Source organism: Macrobrachium rosenbergii, chromosome 41, assembly GCF_040412425.1.
Source record: "Macrobrachium rosenbergii isolate ZJJX-2024 chromosome 41, ASM4041242v1, whole genome shotgun sequence".
In the NCBI taxonomy this organism is placed as follows: Eukaryota; Metazoa; Arthropoda; class Malacostraca; order Decapoda; family Palaemonidae; genus Macrobrachium; species Macrobrachium rosenbergii.
Window position 1 is genome coordinate 51,521,589 of NC_089781.1, and position 13,345 is coordinate 51,534,933.

At 37.8% G+C, this 13,345-nt stretch overlaps 1 protein-coding gene across 3 annotated transcripts in view; it reads right to left on the minus strand.

Annotated features, from left to right (window-relative positions):
- LOC136826861 (Y+L amino acid transporter 2-like) overlaps nt 1–13,345 on the minus strand; it is a 334,102-nt gene that overhangs the window by 209,222 nt on the left and 111,535 nt on the right. For all 3 annotated transcript variants that reach the window (XM_067084355.1, XM_067084354.1, XM_067084357.1), the window contains exons 4-5: nt 2,293–2,518; nt 1,228–1,272 (exon numbers count right to left, since the gene is read on the minus strand). In XM_067084355.1, the coding sequence (XP_066940456.1) occupies nt 1,228–1,272; nt 2,293–2,518 (271 nt within the window). The remainder of the gene's footprint in view (nt 1–1,227; nt 1,273–2,292; nt 2,519–13,345) is intronic.

Here is a 13,345-nt window from a genome sequence, read left to right on the forward strand (position 1 = left end):
ATTATGTCATTATCATTTTTTAATTTTTTATTCTTAGCCAACGCACATATTTTATACCTGCTTTATGTACAAAAACTGTTAAGCTTATGTTAAGTTTATGTAATCTTTTGTTTTATGGTAGTGTTTGGCTTTTGGGGGGATGTAAGATATGGCGCTGCTTATGTAATTGCTCGATGGAACACGAGTATCAGCCACGCACTACTGTTGTGCCCGCCAGGCGCCAGCCTTTTGGCGCAACACTGACTGTTGTTTTGCAAGTTGCATTCTGCAGCATTCACCATATATCATTACCATCCTCCATTATTGTGTTACATTATAGCACATTAATGAATATTTTTGTTGTATTTTTCTATCTTTATTAATGCAGTTGTCTGCAAACTGCGCTTTCACTAATTCCCTTGTCTTATCATTTTGTTTTGTACATAACCAAGACAAGTTGAGGAAGGGGTTGTCGTGCTGCCTTTTGGGAATCATGCATCTCATCATAACGGATAAACAAACTTGTTGATGGGCTCATAATCACATTTAGTTATACATACAGGATGGGTGTAAAAGTGACAGAATCTAAGGCAGCTTTGTGGGGAAGACTATGATGAACCGAAAAGTTAGAATTGTCTCTGACAGATCGAATAACATCAGCCGTTGCCTGCTACGTTGATTGACTTACTTGGCAGAAATACCTTAGCTATGTGAGCCTCGGTCCTAACATACTTTTGAGAGATTTCATTCAATTTTCATTCTTACGCTGGAAAGAATAAGACCAAAAAAGTACTTCTTGCAATCAACTTTTATGAAATTTAAAATTTATACCTTTGAGGTCTCACTATTGATTTTGTCTAAAGTATTTTACTAAACTTCATATGCATCAGCTTTATCGCGAATATTGATAAGGAAAAAGATATTTTATTTTCAGAAACGATATCTTTGAACAACTGTAACCTAAAGTCTCATAGATTATGCAAGATAGTTTTGTGTATTGTATAGGTCATGGAAAAGTCATATATTTGCCCGCAAATATATTGAATATTTAGTTTTGGAAAACTTTGGTGATATAAAATGCTCATGTTATTAATGCATTGTTATATGAAGACTGTAGTACGAGACAAGATTATAAATGACCGCTCAGACCTGACATGGCACACGTTTTGACCCTGTGAGAGTTCGTTCTGCGTTTGAAGGAAATGAGAAGAATTTCGACGGTAATCAGACTCGCTTTCATTGACTCACCTCTCAGGGTTTTTCAGCTCTTCCACCACGTAGTAAAGACTCTCCCTGCAAAACAGAAATCACGCTTAGTCATGAGTTAAGACTACTGTAATGCAATTCTCTCTCTCTCTCTCTCTCTCTCTCTCTCTCTCTCTATATATATATATATATATATATATATATATATATATATATATATATATATATATATTTTATATATATATATATATATATATATATATATATATATATATATATATATATATATATATATATATATATATATATATATATATATATATATATCATGGTCCGGTGATTCAACAGGTACCATCCTTTCCTCACCAGCAATACACATGACGTTAATCCCACAAGGGGCTAAGAGTTGAATAGCCATGTTTCCTGAAAAGTCCTTTTCATTCTTGCCCTGTCGAGTTGGACAGAAAATGATATGCTTAATGGTGCTTCGATCTTAGTGGGCCACAGCCAAGGTTGTACCAACCTCCTCACTTTAGACTTTGCTGAGAACTAGAAATTCACACCATGAATCTCCTTCTCAGTGCCAAATGTTTAAAATTCTAGAGTTAATGTGGCATTTCATAGCAATAACTAATATGAAAAACTCACTGATAAAGACCTACACTGACAATACCAAATGATGTGTCTATATCTCAAACGCCCTGTAAGCCTTGTGACAATTTATATTTTGGCCACGCTGGAAATTCATGGAAAAACAGAATCGAACAACATAATAATGTGTTATATAAATGGATATCGTGCATCTTGTCATCTTTCTGAACTCGTTACTTCTGTATTGGGGTTCTGGGTGAAGCTACTGTATGTGCTTGCCACTCAGAAGACATTTCAAATTCTGCTTGAGAGCTGGAGTTCAGTGCTTTCATTTCCATGTCTCATACAGAATTCAAACGCACGCACACACGCACACAGAAATTGCGCACAATTTTGGGTGATTTTAGAGAAAAATCAAGCAAATGTTTAGTTCTTTGCTGCATTCATGCTTTTGACTGTTGATGGATGAACCACATCCACAATATGAGTCACGGAAGGAGAAAAGAACATACCTACCATCCTGAATATGAGAAGAGAGACTGATAGAATGCAGTTGCAATGGCCCCACTGCTCCAGTTACTGTTGACGAAAGGGTATCGATAATTCTCAGTGTGTCCCCAAAGGATATGGAGTATCCCAGACACGATCACCACTATCAGTGCCAAGAGCTTCGTTGCTGTGAATATGTTCTGCAGTGAAGCCACCCATTTCACGTTGACGCAATTCACAAACGACAAAAAGCCTGCATGCAAAGAAAAGAGAGTAAGTGATGGACGCTTACCTGGGTCTTCATAATCACATTTCAAGCAACAGAAAATGCAAACATCTTTTTCACCAACAAAATTAATACTGTCACAAGTTTATAAACAAATTATAGCTTACATTATAGTGCCAGTCACAAATGAACTATTACACGTGTACAAATACACTGACTCACATATAAATGCACGCCACATCCACACATTTCATTTACCACTATATACATATATATATATATATATATATATATATATATATATATATATATATATATATATATATATATATATATATATATGTGTGTGTGTGTGTGTGTGTGTGTATATAAAAATATATATATATATATATATATATATATATATATATATATATATATATATATATATATATATATATATATATATATATATACATGTGTGTGTGTATCTTACTTTTGCATTTCTGAATTTATTGTTTCACATCTAACATTTTAATATTACTAAAGGCTGTTTAGTTTAAAGTTAAGTAAAGAAAATGTCCAGCACCTCAGTTTCAGAGAAAGGGGGAAAAAGCCAGGTTATATTTCAGAGCACTGTTAATCTTCTTTCCATTACAGTTTGAACTTCATATGCTACATTTCCACCCACTGGTTCCAAATTAAATTAGGACTAATTACTCCACAAGTAATCTTCAGTAACATCTTTTCACCTCCACCCAGCCAATATCTCCACTCTAATATTTCATGGTTTAGACTCTTTCTCTTCCCAGGTGCCCTGAAGCTTGAGCAGGACACAATTTTGAAGGCATGTGCTACCATCCAAAGTCCATGAAGGATATCCTTTGACCTAAAGCAGTGAGTAGCCCCGTAGATACCTCTGGTGAAGTAGCTTGGCGTTTTTTCCAGTGGAATGTCTGGCAGCCTTGTCTGACATGGTTGGCAGATGATTTTGTGTTCAGAATACACATCAAGTTCCCTTAGTGGTCATCCATATGCTGATACCCGCCATTCTCATGTCTAATCCAGTGTTATTTGCCCATTGATGACATTACTAATTTAATGTGACAGTCTGAAGGGACCCTCTAAAGTTTACTGGTTATCTGAATGGCACACTATTAGTCACAATACGAAAGGAAGCCTACCAACATTCACCAAATATACCCAAATACTTGTAGACACTATATTTTCTCTGGGCGAGAGATTGAAACCAGGACTAAGGAGAGTGGCCCTATTGAGTTGCACATAGTTGTTTGGTTTTGTTCTTCCTAATGGCATAAAAGTCCTGCCACATTAATTTCTGAATTTCAAAAGGCAAAGACGTTTGTCACATGATCATATTATAAGCCTCAAGAAGTAAGTCCTAAGCTTCTTATGAATCAGTGTAAATCGAAGTATATCTTCTTGTTTGGGTGTCCATGAAAGTATATCATCTTGTTTGGGTTTTGCATGAGTATCTAAATTTCATCTTCTGGCTGGAGAGATGGTAGTCTCTGTAACCCCATAATCCCTTCAGTTTCTGCCTCCCCTGCTCGTAATGTGATGACTCTGAAGTATCCTCATGAGATGCTGGGTCTGTTTAAGATACTCTGATCTTCGCTGGGCATTCTTGGAGATGCTTCTTTTTATGCCTCTCTAGAGTATTTGGTTACAGCTAAGAGCTCTTCACCTAGTGAATTTTTTGAATGAATTGTGTCCTTTATGTAGCTTCTCTTATCATTGGCCTTAGGGTTTTCCATGCTCTCATACCCATTGTCCAGGGTGCTCAAGATATACTTTTGTAATGTTGCAAAAGTGGAACAGTTCCGTAATTAAAGGTTTTGCATCTATGAAATATGGAAAAGTTTTTAAAAATTAACAGAGTTTACTGTTATGTCTTAGTTCTAGTGCTGACTCTAGTTACAAGGTTTGGAATACAGTGTATGCTATACAGTAATCCATGAATGTATCCAAGTGAGAAGGTGTTACACAATGTCTGAAAAGAAGGCCATATGGTGGTAGTTCCTGTGGCCCTAAAATAAGGCATGATTAGAACACTTATTAAAAGACAAAGATATAAAATCTATTCACAAACTAATACATGACGACTTTCGCTTTAAGGAGACAGGAACTCATAGATGTCTCTTGATGCTAGTTGACAGGGAGGCCTTTTGCTTATAATGGCTCCTTGCTTCCAGCTAACATTATAACAATTTCCTTTAAATGGTAATGTGTTGTTCTTTCTGGTCGAAATGGCCCAGGAGCTTCTACGATTTCCTACTAACTTCTGTCTGGCTGCCTTTTCTGCTCCCTGATTAGCCATTATATATACTGTACTTGCTCCAATTTTCAATGATTCCAGAATTAGGTATTACATAATCTTGGTTAATTTGGGCAGTCTGACAATATTTTGGATAAATAGGTCATGTAATACCTCTAAGATAATCGTAACTAATGTGCTTTTAAGCATAATAAAAATCAATAAGATTCCACTAGTATACCTAAATACATGTTTCTTCAAAATAAACATATGCATCAAATTGACTTATACTGCATTATTGGTTCTGGAACATAGGAAAAAAATAAAGTAATTAATCTTTATTCTTGACACTACATCATAAAATTATGTTACTGGGAACTATAAAATAAGAAAATCTCCGGATTTATGCTTTGACAACACTCAAACCCTCACTTATGAAAAATTCTCATGATTTTTTTTTTAATTTAGCCTGCTGAGGTAATCTGGTCCAGTGCTGAGCTTTCCTGGAATGCTCTCCACTTGAAACTAGTTCTGGAGCACTATGGCCCACCTCATAATCCTTGGACTTTCAGTCTTGCAACATTGAATGTATGCAAGTGATTTGTGGTCTGTCTGTATGATAAAATGTGCCTTATGCCAAGGACAGATGGAATCTCTTTACTGCAAATATTAATTGATGGTACATTTGTTTCACTTGTTCTGCCTAAGTTTCCCACTTGCACAAGCAATTGGAAATACGTCATAAGCAAACTCTTGCAGTAGTAGGAAAGTCCTACTGAAGTCTGCTTCAGTTTGTCAAATGCCTAGTGTTGAGGTTCCTTCCATCCCACCTTTTTTGATTGTCCGTCTTTTACAAGGTCAGTCAAAGGTGCTGCTACATTTGGGTAGTTGTTCACAAAACTTCCTGTAGTAGGGTGTCAAACCCACTACTGGAATCCCTGTAGGGCGGTAGTGCTGTCAGTGCACCTCATGTGGTGCACTGTAGGCATTAGTTAAGGTTCTTTGCAGCGTCCTTTCAGCTCCTAGCTACAACTGCTTTCATTCCTTTAACTGTACCTCCTTTCATGTTCTTTCTTCCATCTTACTTCCACCCTCTCCTAACAACTGATCATAGTGTAACTGTAAGGTTTTTCTCCGGTCGCAACTTTCAAACCTTTTTACTGTCAATTTCCTTTTCAGCACTGAATGACCTCGTAGATCCTACGCTTGGCTTTCGGCCTAATTCTATATTCTATTCTTTATTCTATTACAGGAATGATCTCACTTGCATCTTAGTCTTTGGTAGTGCCTCATCCTGGATCTTCATCACTTCACTCCATCTATGTTGATCCTATTAAATCTGACCTTGGTTCTGAGGAACTCCAACTCACTGTGTCTGATTTAATTCTAGAAAGATCAGATAGTCCTGCTTCCCTCACTCTCTGGGAAAGGTCCTTTAGTCCCTCAGTGCATTCCTCGTATTATGCTTTATGAGCTAACACATCATCCACAAAATGGTTAGTGTTCTTGGCTCTAGCTAGCATCTTCCTTATCACCTAGTTGAAAGTCACTGATGAGTTCATTAATTCAAACACCATCCTCCTGAACTAGTAACATCTGTTTGATACTTTGAATGCTGTCTTCTCCTCTGATGCTTCCTCCATCAGGATCTGCCAGTATCCCTTGCTCAAGCCCATTTTGGTGAAAAATTTGCCATTAAAAAGTTCTGCCACCAAAACCTTGGGACCTTTTATAGTTTCACCACGAAACTTGGTGTTAAGCTGACAGTAATCCATGCAGAACCTGTTTGGTCCATCCTTCTTCCTCACCACTGCAACTGGCAAACAGTAAGTAGATGTTGATCTTTTGATGATTCCCTTCTCAAATTCTCTCAAGATCATTTCTCTTGTGCATATGATGTAGGACATCTTTCTTATGATTGGCTGCTTTGTTGTCAACTCAGTGCTGTGTTCTTCCAGTAAAATCCCTCCTGGATTGCTGGTATTCCTCAGTCAACTGTAATACCTGCTTCTTCTACTGCATGCGTAAGTTACCACTAACAGTGACATCTTAGTATGTCTCTTCTTATTTCTTTGGCTGAAGCTCTAACCAGCCCTCATCTGGGATTACTTGGTCCCTACCACCTCCTTCCTCAATGATGATTATACTCAGATATCACTCCTCAGCAAATGCTGCGACTGTTTCATTCACTTCCCTCTTGGAGTAGCTGGTCAGGATGTTTGCATGAGAAGTCTTCAAGTTTCTGCTGACATTATCCTTGTAGTTCATATGATTAGTCACCTCTTTGACTTCATAAAGTCCTCTTTAGTGCAACATCAGCTTGTTTACCCCTTGTCACATTGATGCTTGAGGCATGCCTGTGCTTCATATAGACTCTCTCTGGCTGGTTGACAGGTCTCTTCTAGACAATTATGCAACTCCAACATGTACTGATAGGTGCTGCACACTTCACCATTGCAGTCTATAGTGCATAATTCCTTGAAAATCTGCATCAGTCCTATTATGGTCCTTCCATACGGTAATGCAAGAGGTGAAAATCCAGTGCTTGACCTCTTGGCTTGCAAACAGGATCACTGGTAGATACCAATCCTAATCCTTTGATCTTCCCTGGCACACCATCATAGGTTTGAGCATACCCTTGATCCTTTTACACAATCCATTGCATCTTAGGCTATGAGGAGTCATAAACAGCTGTTTGGTGCTCACCAGACAGCTCACCTCCCTCAACATTTCACAAGTAAATTGGGTACTTTGGCTGCTGAGCAGTTCCTTAACGAATACAACCCTGCTGGAAACTTTGACTAGTGCCTCTCCTACCTGCTTGGTGTCTATTTTAGGAAATGATACTGCTTCTTGTTACCTTATAGCAAAGTCCACCATCACCAGGATGTACATGTTCTCTGACACTGGTGATATAGGTTCAATCAGGTTTACAGCTACCGTTAATGTCTCTTCCATCAACAGCATCTTCCCTAGCAGTATCTTACTAGTATGGCCCCTTAGTAAAGCCTTCTGGCAAATGTTGCAGGACTTGCAAACTCTGGTGATATCTGCAACCGCTCCTGGCCAATGGAAAGTCAATAATATTTTTCACCCCAAGATAACCACTGATGATCAACTCATGGGCTGACTTCATCACTTGGGCCCACTGTATTTCCAGCACCAGGATTTGCTCCACTTCGCCAACCACCTTCACTAAGAAAACTAAATATGTCACTCATATCCTTGAACTTAGAAGTTCCTTTACCCTTGGTCTTGCATTCAACTTTAGTTTTGGCTCTCATCCACTGCTGGCTAAATTGAGATCCTTCTTCTGGGCTTCTTGTATCTGCTCTGCTTCCATATGTGAAATGATAGAAGTTATGGCCAGTGGTCTGATGCTTCACTTCTCTCGTTATACTTTGGCTCTGGTTACAACTGCTACTATTTCACTGCTAGCCTTTTCCAAATCCACTCTATAATTGCCCTCCTCTGGCTCATTTGTTTGTCCACGGTTCTTTGTCTGAAATGTTTCCAAGGATACAGTCATACATTGGGTTATCTAGGCACATAGCATGTAATTCTCTCTCATAGTATATGTTTACAAAAATCTATGCAAATGGATATTTACAGATACTCTCATTTGTGAGTGTGTGAACCCATTTTTATGTCATTTGGTCTTCAGCTACCAAACTTCTGTGTACAACTGAGCTTGCACAATCTGTATCTAATAGAAAGTTACCTTCTCTCTGCCTGGATAACCTTCATTAACGGGTAAATTACTGTGCCCCTTCCTCTGCTCCTCAGTTCTGCATGCTCCTACACTGACAGTTGGTTCACCTCCATCTACCAGCTTCATAATTTTTGCTCTCTACAAGTACACAGTGTCTGACTAAGCACCCTGGTTTATGACATATAAAACATTAGTCTGCTTTTGCTCTGCCTTATTCCTCTGGTTAGGTGTCCTGCTTTGTGCCACACAAATCTCCTACCTTTACTTTTGTCTGTCTGCTTCTGTTCAGCATCTTGTAGGTCTTGGGTCTCTGGATATCCCCACTACACTTCTTCATTGGCGTCTGGCACACCACAAAGCTTGTGCCATTAGCCTCCAAGTACTGCTCCACAAGATTCACTATCTCACCAGTGTCTCTTGGTACTCTTTCCCTGAGGAATAGTGTTATCTCTGTCAAGCATGTGTTGACAAACTGTTCCCTAATGAGAAAATCATCCACATCATCAAACTCTTTTCTGCTTTCAGCAACTTCAGTCCAGCTGTTGATATATCTTTATATCCTAACTATACAGGGATATGCAGTTTCACCCTGATCTTGCCTATTCTCATGGAATGTCTTCCCAAACCCTTCCTCAGCTTCTCATAACTATTTAACAATTGTTGGTGTAAGCTGTCATAGTGCAGGGCTTAATTAGAAGGCATACTAGAAAAGATTTACAGACCCTTACTTGTTAGTAATGCACTTCAGTAAACTGGCCACCCATTCCTATCCTAGCCTCGGCTCTTCTAAGACCTTTCAAATCTACAAAAGTGTGCCCTTCATCAAATACTGGTAATTTGGACTCTCCAGTGCCTATATGGGTGCTAGTGCTGCTTGTCTGTCCTTCAGTCTTGAGCCTTATTATTTGAAGTTCATTTTCCCACCACAATCTTTCATCTTCCTGCCTCTGTTTTTCAGCTTCTTCTCTGTTGCCCTGCATGGTCTAGATTATGTTATTCAGTTACATGCTTGAGTATTTCTGTACCTTCAAAACCTGCTTCCTTTGCCATTTCAGCGAGTTTTTCTATCACCAGTGCATTAAGACTTCTGAACTTTTTAGCCAACACAATTATATCCTGGTCACTGACATCAACTTTAATGTCCCACCTCTGGTGACTCCATGACCATTTTGGGACAACCGTTTTGTGTGTGTGTGTGTGTGCTGCTACCACTTATATAACCTCAGCATTGAATCACCTTGATGTGGTGTTAACCAAAATTAAGAATTGTCTGTGTTTATAAGTAATTTATTATACATGTAAATATTTTGTGTTTTTACAATTTATGATTAGGGCTCTTTTCCCCTTTGTTATCTTCCACTGAGTTCAGGGTTTTATAGTAATAGATTCCTTTCCTTCCTCCTTGTAATTACTGTCTCTTGTTCTATCAAGTGAAAGTTTATTTTTGTGGGGCTATTAGGTCAAGATTGATGTTTGTAAGAAATACTCTGGTTTAGTATTTTTCGTTAACCTCTTTAAGTGTTATTCTCAGTGATTTTTACGTTGTTAGTGGCCTTACCCCTGGCCTTTAATTAACGTTTGTGGCATTGATCATAAAAATTTAAAAACAACCATTTTGACAGTGTAATTTGCATGAGCACTCAAAGAGGTCTTTAGATCAGCGAAGAAGCTTAGGTAGATTATTATCAGTTCCACCCCACCCAATAAATAACAATACATTATTTAGAGGAGGAAGAGGCCACTGCTGCTCGATTTTTGGAAGGTTCCAATTGAGAAAGAAACTTGTATTATCTTAAAAGTGACCATCTATGGATCCTAGCTAAATTCTTTGAGCTAAGTTTATTAGCTAATAATGGTAACAATCATAGTGATAAAAATAAGTTTAATCTATTAGGTGCCCTTAAATTTGTTCCCTTATTTAATGAAGAAAACGTCCCTAAATTGCCAAAAAGCTAAATTGACCTTGTGACATGTGGACCACTTGGGTCCAATGTCGTTTAAAAGTTAAATCTCAGCGTGAATACAATATACTTAACAATACATGCCTTTAGATTATGACTCCATGAAAGCAACAACCATGAAAGCTTATGATCTTGTTCTGGAGGCGCACAGACAAAAATTTAGAAATTTTAAAAAGCGTCTGGGCATGACTTTTGTGGAATTTGCATGGAAGAAAGAACAATTCTTGGACAACTGGTTAAAATCCAAAGTAGATAGAACTAATTCTAACAGCAGAATTAAGAAATCTGTGTCTAAGTAGCTAAAGATTTATTTGGAGGAACTGAAAATAGATACATTACAAAAGCTGGCCATTGCCTCCGATGAGTACGCCTTGCACAAAGACAAGACTCGGTAAAGAAAGCCTGTGTCACTGAAAAGTTCACTTCACGAAATGAAAATAATCGGCAGGGAAGGTCCTGATAAAACAAGGCTAATTATTTTGACAAAAATGCAAGTGTACATGTCAATAACAGTAGAAATGGTAATATAGCTTCACATAGCTACATGGACAGTAATAAGTTTGGCAGTGGTAGTAGACATAGAGAATCTCTGGAGTCTAGCTTAAATTGTTATTGGTGCAACAGCAAGGGACATGTATGGCAAATTGTTTTCCCATGAAATATTCTAAGCAAAGAATAAGGAACCCATCGATGCTGTTTCTGCAGAGAAGGTGCCAAAGAAATAAGTGGAAAATGAAAGTAAGAAGTGACTGAAATTCACTAAGTACACATCAAATGAATTTATTTTTACTGGTGACTCTAAACAAATAAGTTGAAGAGTAAAGATTCTACATGCCCCTGTGTCTAATGGGTTTGACATATTTTCTCTCTTATGCAAATTATGCTCTCTTATTGAAATTAATGACATATTTACAGATATTTTCTTTTTGTTGAGACTTTGAATCAGTCCTACTTCTTTTTCTCTTCAGGTAAGCTGTTCAGGAATAAAGAAAAATTATTCACCTTTGCTTCCATTTACTTTAGTTGATGGACTTTCCTCACCTATCAGTAGCATCTTCAGGAGTGAATTACAAATTAACGTAAACACTTTTTATTACAACATGCAGGCTTAACAGCTAATCCTTAGATGTGAACTAAGATGTTACTAGAATGATGAATTTCTATTGGTTGATGGGTTTACCATTAGAAATTCATCACTCCAGTGATGTCATATGTTACATCTAAGGATATAGCTGTTAAATTCCCATGTTGCAATAAAAACTGTTCATATCAATTTGTAATTTAGTCCTGAAGACACCACCGATAGGTGAGGAAAAAGTCTGTCAACTATAAGAAGTAAACTGAATCAAACGGGATGTTGTGGTGTAGAATAGATAGGGAAATTAAATAGAAAAGAGAGAGAGAAATAAGAGTAAAGAGAGAGGCAAAGAACACAGTGATAACGGCCAAATGCTGTTGGGTCGTGTGTTATCAATACGCGAGATGTTTACATTGCAGTATATCGTGTTTAAGCCATAAAAACAGTCGTAAAAATGGGAAATAATGGCCTCGCGATTGAAGCCAAGCAAAACATGAGTCAGCACAGTCTAAATGCTTGCAACAGCTGATTCTATAGCCCGCCTTCTCCGGAAGGTGTTTTCGTGAAGTTCCAGGAATTTGGGGTTGACCCAAGTGATATACTTCTTCAACCTCCAATCAATTATGTGTGGGAGGGTCTTTCCCACACCCTCCTAAGATCACCTCCTATCAAGTCCTCTAAGGAGAGATTTGAATCACACCCACTACAGTCCTTCCAATCAGCTACTTGAAGGGGAGGCCTTGCTGATTAATCCTTCCAATAAGGCTAGAAGGAGGTGGAGATTTACAGATAGCAAGTTTCCTGAGGGTTCAACGAGTGAGAGACCGACGAGGAAATGAGAGTCAGAACTGTGTCCTTCAAGGGAGAGTACTTCTCCCAATCGCTTCCGTGTTCCCCATATAGACTGATTCAAGAGGGATTCGTTTCTATCATTGTAACTTGTTAATTTTGTACTGATCTTTATAATATTAAGTACTAATTAAAGTGAAGAAATTACCGATCTCGTCTCTATACGCCTTTCTGAGAGATATCAATATTTAAAAGGAATAAATATACAAAGATAGCACATCATCCGCGAAGCGATCTGAAGGACACCTCGAAAGAAACCAAGGTAAGAAGAGAAAGACTAAAATCTATGCAAACATATAACGAAGGACGTAAAAGAGAAATAATAAAAACCTTACAAATGGTGGCAGCTAAAGTGGATCCAGAAGGCGAGACGAAACAAACGAACATTAATGAAATTATCAGTGCAATTATTTAAGTTACAGTGAAACGAAATTCTACAAAACGAACTTAGATTTTTACGACGACGAACAAAATATATCAGAAGAAATAAAAATACTCCAGCGAATAGCAGCTTACAACAAGAACGTCGAGTGTGAATAAAACAGTTTAGTGCGTCCCGAAGCCAAAAACATTTTGAACTGTTACCGTCAACAAATTGAGCAAGACGCCGACAGCGATAATAAGCCCAGTGTTAGCGACATTGCATCGAGTGATTGAAGAAAAACAACGTACAAACTTTCAACAAGATTCCGAAAGCGGAAAACCACAGCGGAAAAACAACGCAGACGTAGTGATCCGACAGCGAAACATTCACCGCCGAATGAACAACATTTAGCGATATCACGATATCAACAACACAACACAGTAAGGAATTTACTGTCCACTCTCTCTTAATAAATAAGTGAAGATATATTTTTTTGCATCTTGCTATAAGATTGAAAATTAAGAAAAACTCTCTCTAGTGAATAAAATTCTTTTTGCATAAATACCAGCATTACTCTCTCTATGACAAATTAATTATTTAGTAAATAATTTAGATAGGGAATTAGCTATTTTT